Source organism: Chiloscyllium plagiosum, chromosome 13 (assembly GCF_004010195.1).
Source record: "Chiloscyllium plagiosum isolate BGI_BamShark_2017 chromosome 13, ASM401019v2, whole genome shotgun sequence".
NCBI classification, from domain to species: Eukaryota; Metazoa; Chordata; class Chondrichthyes; order Orectolobiformes; family Hemiscylliidae; genus Chiloscyllium; species Chiloscyllium plagiosum.
Genome location: NC_057722.1, coordinates 12358253 through 12371380, shown reverse-complemented (window position 1 = coordinate 12371380; position 13128 = coordinate 12358253). Strand labels below are relative to the sequence as shown.

Here is a 13128-nt window from a genome sequence, read left to right as displayed (position 1 = left end):
GACAGGGGGAGGGAAGGGAAGATGTGTTTAGTGGTGGCGGCGTGTTGGAGTTGGCGAAAATGGCAGAGGATTATTCTTTGCATGTGAAGGCTGGTGGGGTGAAAGGCGAGAACAAGAAGGACCCTATCCTTGTTCTGGGAGGAGAGGGAAGGAGTGAGGGTCGTGGCGCGGGAGATGGATCGCACGCTGTCGAGAGCCCTGTCAACAACTGTAGGTGGGAAGCCACGGTTGGGGGAAGCGGTGTCAGTTCTTTTTGTCTTTTAAATTAGTAAGTGTTAGTAAAAATACTCGACCTATATGCTCTAAATAAATTGTTATAAAAGAATAAATGATTTAAAACTGATAACTGCAGCTGGGTTGTGAGATTTATTTACAGTACTCTTGCAGATATGAATTTCATTCATTCATGCAATTTCATGGAAACGTTTAAAGGGATAATGGCCCAGTTAAAAGGTATTTAACAGGAACTTAATCTATTCAGGTCCAGGAGATGGTTGGTAAGGACTGATTAATATTATAATGTTTCGTGGAGACTTGTTGGGGATGGTATTGTTCTGTAAGTGTAGCTTATTCAGAGGTAAATACTGCTATAGCAAGGGCTGATAAGGTGTGGAAGTGCAGTAATGGGTTTGAAATGGTTGTATTTAAATTTGGAAACTACACAACCTCAGTTTTATGAATGAATGAATGAATGAATGAAACCATGTTATAGTAAATAACGGGTTAGTAAAGGTTTATGAATGAATGAATGAATGAATGAATGAACGGGAGCCCGGTATTAATGAATATAGCAAGCTGGTGAGTGAGTTAATAAAGGTAACCTATAACACGATATCTCATAGAATATTAGAGCACAGTGTTGAGCCAACCTGTGAAATAAATCTAAAGCCCATCTAACCTACACTATTCCATTATTATCCATATGTCTATCCAATGACCATTTAAATGCCCTTAAAGTTGGCGAGTCCACTACTGTTGCAGGCAGGACATTCCACACCCTTACTACTCTCTAAGTAAAGAACCCACCTCTGACGTCTGTCCTATATCAATCATCACTCAATTTAAAGCTATGTCCCCTCGTGCTAGCCATCACCATCCAAGAAAAAAGGCTCTCCCTGTCCACCCTATCTAACCCTCCAATTATATTGTATGCCTCTTTGAAATCACCTCTTAATCTTTTTCTCTCTAATGGAAACAGCCTTAGGTCCCTCAGCCTTTCCTCATAAGACCTTCCCTCCATACCAGGCAACATCTTGGTAAATCTCCTCTGCACCCATTCCAATGCTTCCACATTCTTCCTATAATGCGGCAACTAGAATTGTACGCAATACTCCAAGTGTGGCCGCACCAGAGTTTTGTACAGCTGCAACATGACCTTGTGGCTCCAAACCTCAATCTCTCTCCCAATGATAGCTAACACACCATACGCCTTCTTAACAACCCTATCAACCTGTGTGGCACTTTTAAGGATCTATATACATGGACACCGAGGTCTCTCTGGTCATCAACCCACGAAGGATCTTACCATTAGCCCAATACTCTGTATTCCTGTTACTCCTTCCAAAGTGAATCACCTCACACTTTTCTGCATTAAACTCCATTTGCCACCTCTCAGCCCAGCTCTGCAGCTTATCTATGTCCTTCTGTAACCTGCAACATCCTTTGGCACTGTCCACAACTCCACCGACTTTAGAGTCATCTGCAAATTTACTAACACGTTCTTCTACACCCTCATCCAGGTCATTTATAAAAATGGCAAACAGCAGTGGCCCCAAAACAGATCCTTGCTAGTAACAACATCAGGATGAACATTTCCCATCAAACACCACCCTCTGTCTTCTTACATCTAGCCAATTTCTGATCCAAACCACTAGATCATCCTGAATCCTATGCCTCCATATTTCTGGAATAGCCTACTGTGGGGAACCTTATCAAATGCTTTACTGAAATGGAATCTTATCGAATACTTTAATCATAACACAATATCTCATGACAGAGATTAGGCACAGATTGGAGAAGCCATAGGAACTTAACTAGCTGAAACTAGTCGATAGGAAGTGGTAGTCTTAGTATAACCTGTCCAACTATGACCAATCTGCCCTTTGTGGCATTGTCCTGTGTTTAGTGCTACTGAATGGAATTAGAGCTGAAAAATGTGTTGCTGGAAAAGTGCAGCAGGAATGAAGGGCTTATGCCCGAAACGTCGATTCTCCTGCTCCTTGGATGCTGCCTGACCTGCTGCGCTTTTCCAGCAACACATTTTTCAGCTCTGATCTCCAGCATCTGCAGTCCTCACTTTCTCCTCCTGAATGGAATTAGCCCCATTGCTTCCCTCAGTGTCCCATTTGTGAGACAAACTTGTTCAAATTCAGGTAACCATGCGGTGAATGACTGTGTATGTTTACAACTTGTTATTCAGAGAGCGACATACGACAAACATTCATTCTTTCAACCCAGTCCTATTAATGTTACCGCAGGTAAGATCCCAACTAATGCCACACAATTAACCCCCAGTTAGCCAATTCACTCTTTTTATTTCTAGCACAATAACAATTTAAACTTGATGTATGTCTTGTTTTAAAAAGGATTCCCACACTTGGTGCAGAGCAGAATATTGAGATATGACCCACATCGACGACTCTGTACACTTTCTTCCTGCATGTTCTTCGCTTAGTAAAACAATCTGACATTTGATGGCCTGAATCCACCTGTTTTCTTCAAGAGATTTATTCTCTCTGCAGCATTTGATGTAAGCTGGCAGGTCAATCATAACCATTTCTCGCTCAACAATTCATTGGATGTGTTTTATCCCACGATCAGGAATTATTTATGTATAACAGTCTATGGCTACGCTACTTTCCACAGCCCTGTTATGCAAAATATCACTTAAAATAGAGTTCCATGCCCATTGTCTCTGCAGGAGAAAGTATTTCACCAATGAGAGTCTTTTTAAACACACCTTTAATATTCTTTATTTGGTACTAAAAATACTCTCCCATAAGAAATATTGGTTAACCAGTTACACTTGAATATCCATTAGTAGGAATAGCATATGAAATAGAATTATACCAATGTTCTTTGGGGCACAATGGATGGGATGTTGTACAGGACATTGCACAGGCCTTTTCTGGAGTACTGTGTACAGTTCTGGTTGCCCTGCTGGAGGAAGGATATTATTAAATTGGAGAGGGTTCAGAAGAGATTTACCAGGATTTTGCCGAGAATGGAAGTTATAGGGAGAGGCTGGGGCTTTTTCACCGGAGCCTAGGAGGTTGAGGGATAATAGAGTTTTATAAAACCATGAGGTGCATAGATAATGTGAATAGCAAGTGTCTTTTCCCTAGGATCTGGGAGTTGAAAACTCAGGAGCATATTTTTAAGGTGAGAGGAGAAGGATTTCTACAACGACCACTGAGCTTTTAGTTTTACCTCTGAAACAAAGTCTGAGTTTCTCACCTTCAGCTCTGGGCAACCATCCTGTGTCACCATGAGAAGACAGCCAGCTGAGCAAAGTAGGATAGAGCACTCTTGTCTCATCTTTATAACTTATATACAGTCTCACTTAGCATATCATGTTCCTTTCAAGTAACAGCCGCACTTACTGCCTGCTCCTAAATATATGATGAGTGCACAGCATAAATAATACATGGATTACTCACTCTCAATTTATTTTTCATTGCAGACCGCATAAAGATCAGTAGGTACACATTAGATTATATCCTAATACTTAAACATAGCTAAATGTCAACCCAGTAATCAGGTCAGGGAAAATAACTGAAGCAGCCAAACCAAGGAGAGCATGGTAATATTTAAAAGGGCTCTTGTGGTGCTGTGATACTATCCTTGCCTCCGTCCAGAGAATCCAGGATCAATTTCACGTCCCCCAGCCATGTGTCTAGGTTGATATAAAATACTTGGAAATATTTAATGCCTGGATGTGTAGAAATAGCTATTTGAATCTCTTCTGCCACAAAAGACAGACTCAACCAGAGATCGAATAAATTACACATGTCATGACCTACTGAGGTAGTGTCCGTTGCTAATGGCACTGTCACAAATAACAAAGCTCATTCCAGACACACAAAGCCCTTTGCGTGAACAAGTTGCCCCATGACTTCCTCTTAAATCTTTCCCCTCCCACTTTAAATCTATGCCCTCTAGTTTTTGACTCACCTATCCCGGGAAAAAGACCTTGTTTATTTACCCTCATGATTTTATGAACGTCAATAAGGTCACCCTTTAGCCTCAGATGCTCCAGGAAAAATAGCCCCAATCTATTCAGTCTTTCCCTGTAGCTGAAACCACCCTCCCAATCCTGGCAACATCCTTGTGAATCTTTTATGAACCCTTTCAAGTTTCACAACATCTTTCCTATAGCTGGGAGACAAGAATTGAATGCAGTATTCCAAAAGGGACCTAACCAATGTCCTGTACAGCCGCATCATGACCTGCCAACAACTATACTCAATGTACTGACTAATAAAGGCAAGGATACCAAATGCCTTCTTCACTATCCTGACTACCTGTGACTCCACTTTCAAAGAACTAGGAACCTGCATTCGAATGTCTCTTTGTTCAGCAACACTCCCAGACCCTTACCATTAAGCCTTGATATGCTTTTCCAAAATGCAGCACCTCTCATTTATCTAGATTAAACTCCATCTGAAACTCCTCAGCTCATTGGCCCATCTGATCAAGGTTCCGTTGTACTCTGAAATAGCCTTTTTCACTGTCCACCACACCATTAATTTTGGTATCATCTGCAAACTTACTAACCATACCTCCTATTTCACATCCAAATCAATTATTATAAATGTCATAAAGCAGTGGACCCAGCGCTGATCCTTGCGGTACACCACTGGTTGCAGACCTCCAATCTGAAAAGTAACCCTCCACCGCCACTTTCTGTCTTCTACCTTCAAACCAGTTCTGTATCCAATTAGTGTCTTCTCATTCTTTAAACTCTATCCTTCTTAACTCCTACTGTTCACAAGTAGTCAAATCCATGAGGATAGACAAGACACAAATATTAAGGATGAAAATAAAATCGGGGAAACAACATTTCAATAGCACCAGTCTGGACCACAACATTTGATGAGATTTCTTTAGGTTTCCTCTAATTTATCTTTTTTTCTTAATTGGTGATACAAGGTTATTTTGCACACCAGTGTTCAGTGTTACACTTACCAGGTTAGAATTTATCCCCTCAGTGTCACTGAGAGAAAAGAAGCCAGCTAGTTGTTGCTGGAGACTTCCTGGTTTCTCCACATGAGACAATTCTAACAAGTCAAGACCTAGATGCATCTGATAACCATTGAATCAAAGAACAATCATCATCCAACAAACAACAGTGCATCAACATTGCTGAAATCAAAAAGACTGAGAAAATAACTTTCTACTTGAGGTCTAGATTTTTATTTACTCTGTCTCTATTCTTTTTTAATCCGTAATGTGCTAAATCATTTGTCTTTTGTCTGTCTTAATCATGATTGTCCATGTGTGTTTGGGGATTATAAATGAGTATAGTTTAAATTGCATAGTAGTAAATTAGATACCTCTTCTTTTCTGTTTATTTGCTAAGGTTAAGTGTGTTACAACAAATAAGGTTATTTTCTGTTACTGAAGCAGCCTGGTATGAATTGCCTTTGTCCTTAATAGAAATCAGTCAGGCACATTAATCATTTGGGTCACTTTACTGGATTTTCTACATGTAAATATTTTGTAATAGCTTGTTTAAAAAGTGGACATAGTTATTGATGCACTCTTGCCAGTTAAGTCATGGCAAAATACAGGTAACTAATTTACCTAAAACTGACATAGTGATATCCATAAATTAAATGTCTACATTCATCAAAGAGCTCAGAGTTCCTTCAATGTTTCTGTTACAGATGGTGATCAGTGCAATCCTAATTTATGTGTCAATAATTCAACTTGCCAGGATTTGATTGGTGGCTATCAATGTCACTGTGCTGAAGGATTTGATGGACCTCAGTGCCAGTATGGTAAAGTTTACAATTTTTAAATTTGAATTAAAGTTATTCTTCAATATTTTCAGAGAGTATCAGCAACCATGTTTGTGTACAGCATAAGTTAAACGGTGATAATTCTTATGCTGTAAATACTTGGTTAGGTTGACTACTTAATGTTATTTCCTTTTATCATAGTTAAAAATCACACAACACCAGGTTATAGTCCAACAGGTTTAATTGGAAGCACACTAGCTTTCGGAGCGACGCTCCTTCGTCAGGTGATAGTGGAGGGCTCGATCGTAACACAGAATTTATAGCAAAAATTTGCAGTGTGATGTAACTGAAATTATACATTGAAAACTTGATTGTCTGTTAAGCCTTTCATCTGTTAGAATATAGTGATAGTTTCACTTCTTTCATGTGTAAATCACAAAACCTTTTTTTAAAAGTTGCATTCTCGGGTTAGGTGTTAACAATGATGATTGCTAGACAATATGTTGAAGGAGTTAGCCCCCTGTGTTCTGTCGATGACCTGATGTTTAGATTGTTTCTAATCTAAAAAGTGAGATAACAGAGTTTTACATGAATTCATGCAGTTTTTGAGCAAAGTACAATGTAACTCTGCATTGCCTCTCAGATTTACTTCCCTCTTACCCTTGTATCCTCATCCCTGGCTTTGTTTCCCTCTCAGCTTGCCCTGTCATCTGGCCTTGCTTCCTTCTCCCTGGGCCTTGCCCCCTGCCATCTGTTATTAGCTAAGGCTGCTCCCTTCTCCTAACTGCCTATCAGATGTTGTGCTCCATCTACTGTCAGAAGGCCATCTGTGCAGGAACTCTCCAGCACTCTGCATTGACTGACATCTGCTACTGGATGGAGCCTAGTTCAATCTAGAAGATACAATGAGTGTATTTTTTAAAATATTACATTGGGAGCATACTATATTATTTTCTTTTCTACTTAGTGATGTACTTTATTTTGCGAATTATTGCTGCTGGGAAGGCACAGTATTGTACATGTATGGTACAGTGTTTCAATTTGTACATTGTGTATTTTTGCCAAATGACCAAAGGAACCTAACTCTGACTTTAATATTTATTTCTATGGGGCATCTTGAATTCACTTGATGTCATTTCACTCGAAGTTGTGATTTTCAGGACTGAAACCACACTTTTATGTGAGGACTTGCTCTATTTAGTGAGAGCATCAAAGAATGAAATATCAGAACTACCAATTCATACCTTACTAAACTATACTCTGCAAGGCAACACCTACTTTATTAAACTTTTTCATTCAAAGTTGTTTTAGGCGCTGGTTATCAATTGACTGAGATTGTAGCATTCACCCGGAAAGATATGGGGAAGGTGAGGGGTTCGAAAAGTCTGCCCCAAACCCTAATTGGCTGATCTGGAGGCTTTACTTAATTTAATAGCAGGGTCTCAAATAAATGAAGACTTTTGTCCTTGTGTCCTGACAGGCACCCATTTCCAGAGCTGACTTGCTGTTAAGTGGGGAGGCCTGCATCTCCAATCTGCAGATGTAGAGCAGGGAGAATCATGGGAGAGGTGAAGGAGCAGCGGAATAGGGAGACGATCCCAAACTTGTGAAGGCATGTACGGAAGATGGGGATTCATCAGGTTTTAGGAAAGGAAGCAAGATTCCCTGGAATCTGGGGGAAGCAGTCCTGCTGTTATTGGTTGACTGACTTTGTTTATTGTCACGTGTACCGAAGTACAGTGAAAAGCTTTATTTATGAGCAATACAGGCAGATCATAGTAAGTAAGGATGTACAGATAAGAAAGACTTAGACAGAGACATACAGATTACATTGCACAGGGCGTGTACTGGGTGACAGCGACGTTAGCAATGTCAATATTAAGGCACATACGTGATTAATCCAGACCTTATCTGCCACTTGAGCCCTGAGAGACACTACTTGCAAATGGTAAAAGTAAAATTGTGGTTAAATTTAAGACATGTGGCTTCCAGCAGAATGTTTAAATGATGGCTGAATTGCTGGACAGCACATTAGTCTCTTGTCCCCCAATTTGTATTTGTTACAACTATAAGTGGCCAGAGGTGACTCTGCAGTGTGACAGGATTTCATGTTACATATTGTATGTAATACCACAGGCGTCTGTAAGTTATATATTAATGTGTTCCTCATATGTAAATTTCTGTGCTTTACGAGAACCAAAGATACTTACGTATTCTAAGTTAAAAATCACACAACACCAAGTTATAGTCCAACATGTTTATTTGGAAGCACTAGCTTTCGGAATACTGCTTCTTCATCAACTACCTGATGAAGGAGCAGCGATCCAAAAGTTAGTGCTTCCAAATAAACTTGTTGGACTATAACCTGGTGTCGTGTGATTTTTAACTTTGTCCCCCCAGTCCAACACCGGTTCCTCCACATCATACATATTCTAAGAATTAGCTGTCTGACTTCTTAGCTCATGGGAAACCATGACTGCACTGAAACCATGGGAACAAAACAAAGAACTACCAATGCTGGAGATCTGAAACCATGTTGGAAAGTGCTGTCTGATGAATGGTCATTGAACTCACTCTGATTGTCTCTCTTATAGATACTACCACTGCTAAGTTTCTCCAGCAGTTTCTGTCTTTGTATTAGCTGAGACCAGTTAGCCTCTAACAGAGCAAGGTGCAATGATTATATCTCTGGTATGTAAGCTGCGTTGTTGAGTAATACAGTGTACTTTATATGGTGTAATGCTCACCATCGAAAACAGTGTAACTACTGCCCTGCCATGGGCAGAAGGCCCATTAGTAACTGGAATATTTTGCATTTTGTTTGATACTATTACTCGGAGCAGAGTTACAGTCGGAAAAACATTTCATCTCACCACTTTATGATTGCAGTACTGCTGGCAACAAACTGTTCTGACAATTACGGTTACTGCGCTCATTTCTGCAGTGAAATTCCAGAGAGAAACAGACGGGAATGTTCATGTGCAGCTGGTTACAAACTAAGTGAAGATGGAATCTCCTGCAATGCATCAGGTGAGCAGCTGCCAATATACGTGTAATTTTGAGACAGCTCATTCCTCTTGTTTCTGCTGCTTTGTTGCAGAAAAAGCTCTAAATTATACCAGCAAACCAACAGTGTTTGTGTTAGATTCCTTAACTGGTTAAATGGGTTGCATAAATGTTGATGATATACTAGATGATTAGCGTTTCCAGCCCACTCTAGTACTACTTAGAGTATTGAGGTCGTTTTTTTTAGATTAGATTACTTACAGTGTGGAAACAGGCCCTTCGGCCCAACAAGTCCACACCGACCCGCCGAAGCGCAACCCACCCAGACCCATTCCCCTACATTTACCCCTTCACCTAACAGTACGGGCAATTTAACCTGGCCAATTCACCTAACCTGCACATTTTTGGATTGTGGGAGGAAACCGGAGCACCCGGAGGAAACCCACGCAGACACGGGGAGAATGTGCAAACTCCACACAGTCAGTCGCCTGAGACGGGAATTGAACCCAGGTCTCTGGCGCTGTGAGGCAGCAGTGCTAACCACTGTGCCGCCGTTTGAGCACCTTGCTTGACTGAAATATCTAGTCTCTCTCAGGTTATTGCATTGCATCAATATGTAGTTATCTGTCCCATATCTGACTCTCAACTCAAGCAGATTAAGTTAACTTCATGAGTGTCTCTGCTGTAAAGTTTTGGTCAGTTACAGAGGTGCTATAAGGAGCTTGACATTGCTTTTTTTAAAACCCACTTGTGGGACGTGGGTGTCACTGGCTTGGTCAGCATTTATTGCCAGTCCCTAGTTGCCCTCAAGAAGGTGGTGGTGAGCTATCACCTTGAATGCTGCAGTCCACCTGCAGTAAGTTGACCCACAATGTCCTTCAGGAGGGAATTCCAGGATTTTCATCCAGTTGCATTGAAGGAATGCCAATATATTTCTAAGTTAGGATTGTGAGGGTTTGGAGGGGGACTTAGCTGGTGTTACTTTTTATCCACTGTCGTTGTCCTTCCAGATGGAAGTGGTTGTGGGTTTAAAAAGTGTTGTCTAAGGATCTTTGGCAAATTTCTGCAGTGCATCTTGTAGATAGTACACACTGCTGCTGCTGAGCGTCGGTGGTGGAGGGAGTGAATGCTTAGGGATGTAGTGCTAATCAAGTAGGCTGCTTTGTCCTGAGTTGTCTTGAGTTTTGTTGGAGCTGCACCCATCCAGACAAGTGCAGAATATTCCTGACGTGTGCCTTGTAGATGATGAACTGGCTTTGGGGATTCAGGAGATGAGTTACTCGTCACAGTATTCCTAACCTTTGACTTTCTCTTGTAAACATTGTGTGTATGTGGACAGTCCAGCTGAGTTTCTGGTCAATATTAACCTCCAGAATGTTGATAGTTGGGGATTTGGTGATGGTAACACTATTGAATGACAAAGACCTGGTTAGATCATCTCCTATTGGAGATGGTCATTGCTTGTGCTTGTGGTTTGAATGTTACTTGCCACTTGTCAGCCCAAGCCTGGATATTGTCCAGATCTTGAATATGGACTGCTTCAGTATCTGAAGAGTCGTGAATGGTACTAAGCATTGTGCAGTCATCTGCAAACATCTCCACTTATGACCTTATGATGAAGGAAAGATCATTGAAGAAGCATTGAAGATAGTTGGGCCGAGGGCACTTCTTTGAGGAACTCCTGCAGAGGTGTCCTGGAAATGAGATGACTGACCTCCAGCACTCGCAACCAATTCCTAAGTGCCAAGTATGACTACAACCAGTGAAAAGTTTGCTCCCTGATACCTATTGATACCAGTTTTGCTAGGGCTTTTTGATGCCACACTCGGTCGAAGGCCACCTTGATGTCAAGGGCTGTCACTCTCATCTCCCCTCTGATATTCAGTTCTTTTGACCATGATTGAACCAAGGCTGTAAAGAGGTCAGAAGCTGAGTGACCTGGTAGAACCCAAACTAGACATCACTGAGCAGGTTGTTGCTGAGCAGATGCTGTTTAACAGCACTGCAAATATCACCTTCTAATGCTTTACTGATGATCAAGAGTAGTCTGATAGGGCGGTAATTAGCTTGGTTGGATTTGTCCTGCTTTTTATGTACCGGACAGATACTAGTGTTTTAACTAAACCGGAATAGCTTGGCTAGGGGTCATCAAGTTCTGGAGCAGAAAAACATCGCTTTCTCTCATTTGGGCTACTAAAATTCTCCATTTTGTTAACTTCTTACAACATGGTTTCTGACTTACCTTTGTGTCATCAGCAAATTTTATGCAGTCTGTCCTTTCATCCAAGTCATTGACATGGACTGATCTCTGGGGCCATTGCTGTCTGAGTTGGAAGACATTCCCATCCCAGGTCTCTGAGCTATGCCTTTAACTCTGAGTCAATTTGTCTTATACCAATTTGCTTGTGACTCTGTTAGAAACAGAGATTATTACTTACCTACTTCTGTTTTGATTCTGTCTCTTGCTGTTCATTGTCACAGGGCAAAAACACTTTCTTAATCATTGGGTCATAAAGATGTACAGCATGGAAACAGACCCTTCAGTCCAAATTGCCCATGCTGATCAGATATCCTAAATTAATCTCGTCCCGTTTGCCAGCACTTGGCCCATATCCCCCCTCAACCCTTCCTATTCATATACCCATCAAGATGCCTTTTAAATGTTGTAATTGTACCAGCATCCACCACTTCCTCTGACAGCTCATTCCATACATGCACCACACTCTGCATAGAAAAGTTGCCCCTTAGGTCCCTTTTAAACCTTTCCCCTTTCACACTAAACCTATGCCCTCTCATTCTGGACTCCCCCAACCCAGTGGAATCGCAGGTAGACAGGATGGAAGTTTATTTACCCTATCCGTGCCCCTTATGACTTTATAAACCTCGAAAAGGTGACCCCTCAGCCTCTGACGCTCCAGGGAAAATAGCCCCAGCCCATTCAGCCTCTCCCATTAACTCAAACCCTCCAACCCTGGCAACATTATTGTAAATCTTTTCTGAACCCTTTCAAGTTTCACAACATCCTTCCAGATTTGTGCACAATATTCCAAAAGTGGTCTAACCAATGACCTGTACAGCCACAACATGATCTCCCAACTCATATACTCAACATTCTGACCAATAAAGGAAAGCATACTAAATGCCTCCTTCTCTATCCTGTCTACCTGCAATTCCACTTTCAAGGAAGTCTGAACCTGCACTCCAAGATCTCTTTGTTCAGCAATACTCCCCAGGACCTTACCATTAAGTGTATAAGTCTTGCACTGATTGGCCTTTCCTGCTTTGCTTTGTTGATTCCTACCTGTACCTCAATGGCTGGATCGTGCCTCTCTCACTACTTGTTCCTCTCCACCTCCAAGGAAATATCTTTACCCTGGCAGGCAAACAACCTTCAGGAGTTATCTTTTCAGCTGCAGAGAACAATGTCTTTCCCACAAACTGTACTGAACTCTAATGCAATATTAATGTGCCTTTATTAAATTCGTCAATTTGAATAGCCCATGGTGCCACAGCCCATTTACTCATTCTTTCTGTAATCTTGTTCTCATCCACGCATCAAGGTAGGAATCTCATTCATGCCTCTTGGATTAGTGCAAATGCTGAGGCTCCTCCAGTGCTATCTACTAGATGCCCATGTCCACGTTGTTCAATGTCACATACACCTGTCCCTGTTATGAGTCAGATTTGAAGTACTTAATCTCATGAGTGTGTCCAGGTATCTTTCTCCCCCTCTGGTGCATCGCACTTGTCTCAGTCTGAGTACCAATGAAATCCATGAGCTTCTCACACTTGTCAATGAAAGTGAGGGAGCAGGAGACCAGTTCGTGGTTGGCTGCAAGAGAAAAGAAGCTGGTGTTGCATTTGGTTTTAAGGAAGATCCTGGAACAGGTTGCACTTTCAGCACTTGATAGTGCTTTATGTTGTCCTGCCTGATGGTGATTGGCTGAAACAGTTATCTGCGCTGAAAATGTGTTGCTGGAAAAGCGCAGCAGGTCAGGCAGCATCCAAGGAGCAGGAGAATCAACGTTTCGGGCATAAGCCCTTCTTCAGGAATGAGGAAAGTATTTCCAGCAGGCTAAGATGAGAGGTAGGGAGGAGGGACTTGGGGGAGGGGCGTTGGAAATGCGATAGGTGGAAGGAGGTCAAGGTGAGGGTGATA

General features: G+C 41.5%; 1 protein-coding gene across 1 annotated transcript in view; it reads left to right on the top strand.

The window, feature by feature from the left end:
* The window catches only part of LOC122555772 (vitamin K-dependent protein C-like), a 54667-nt gene that overhangs the window by 31016 nt on the left and 10523 nt on the right, over positions 1–13128 (top strand). Inside the window, exons 5-6 of the mRNA XM_043701894.1 lie at positions 5889–6002; positions 8853–8993. Coding sequence (XP_043557829.1) covers positions 5889–6002; positions 8853–8993 — 255 coding nt within the window. The remainder of the gene's footprint in view (positions 1–5888; positions 6003–8852; positions 8994–13128) is intronic.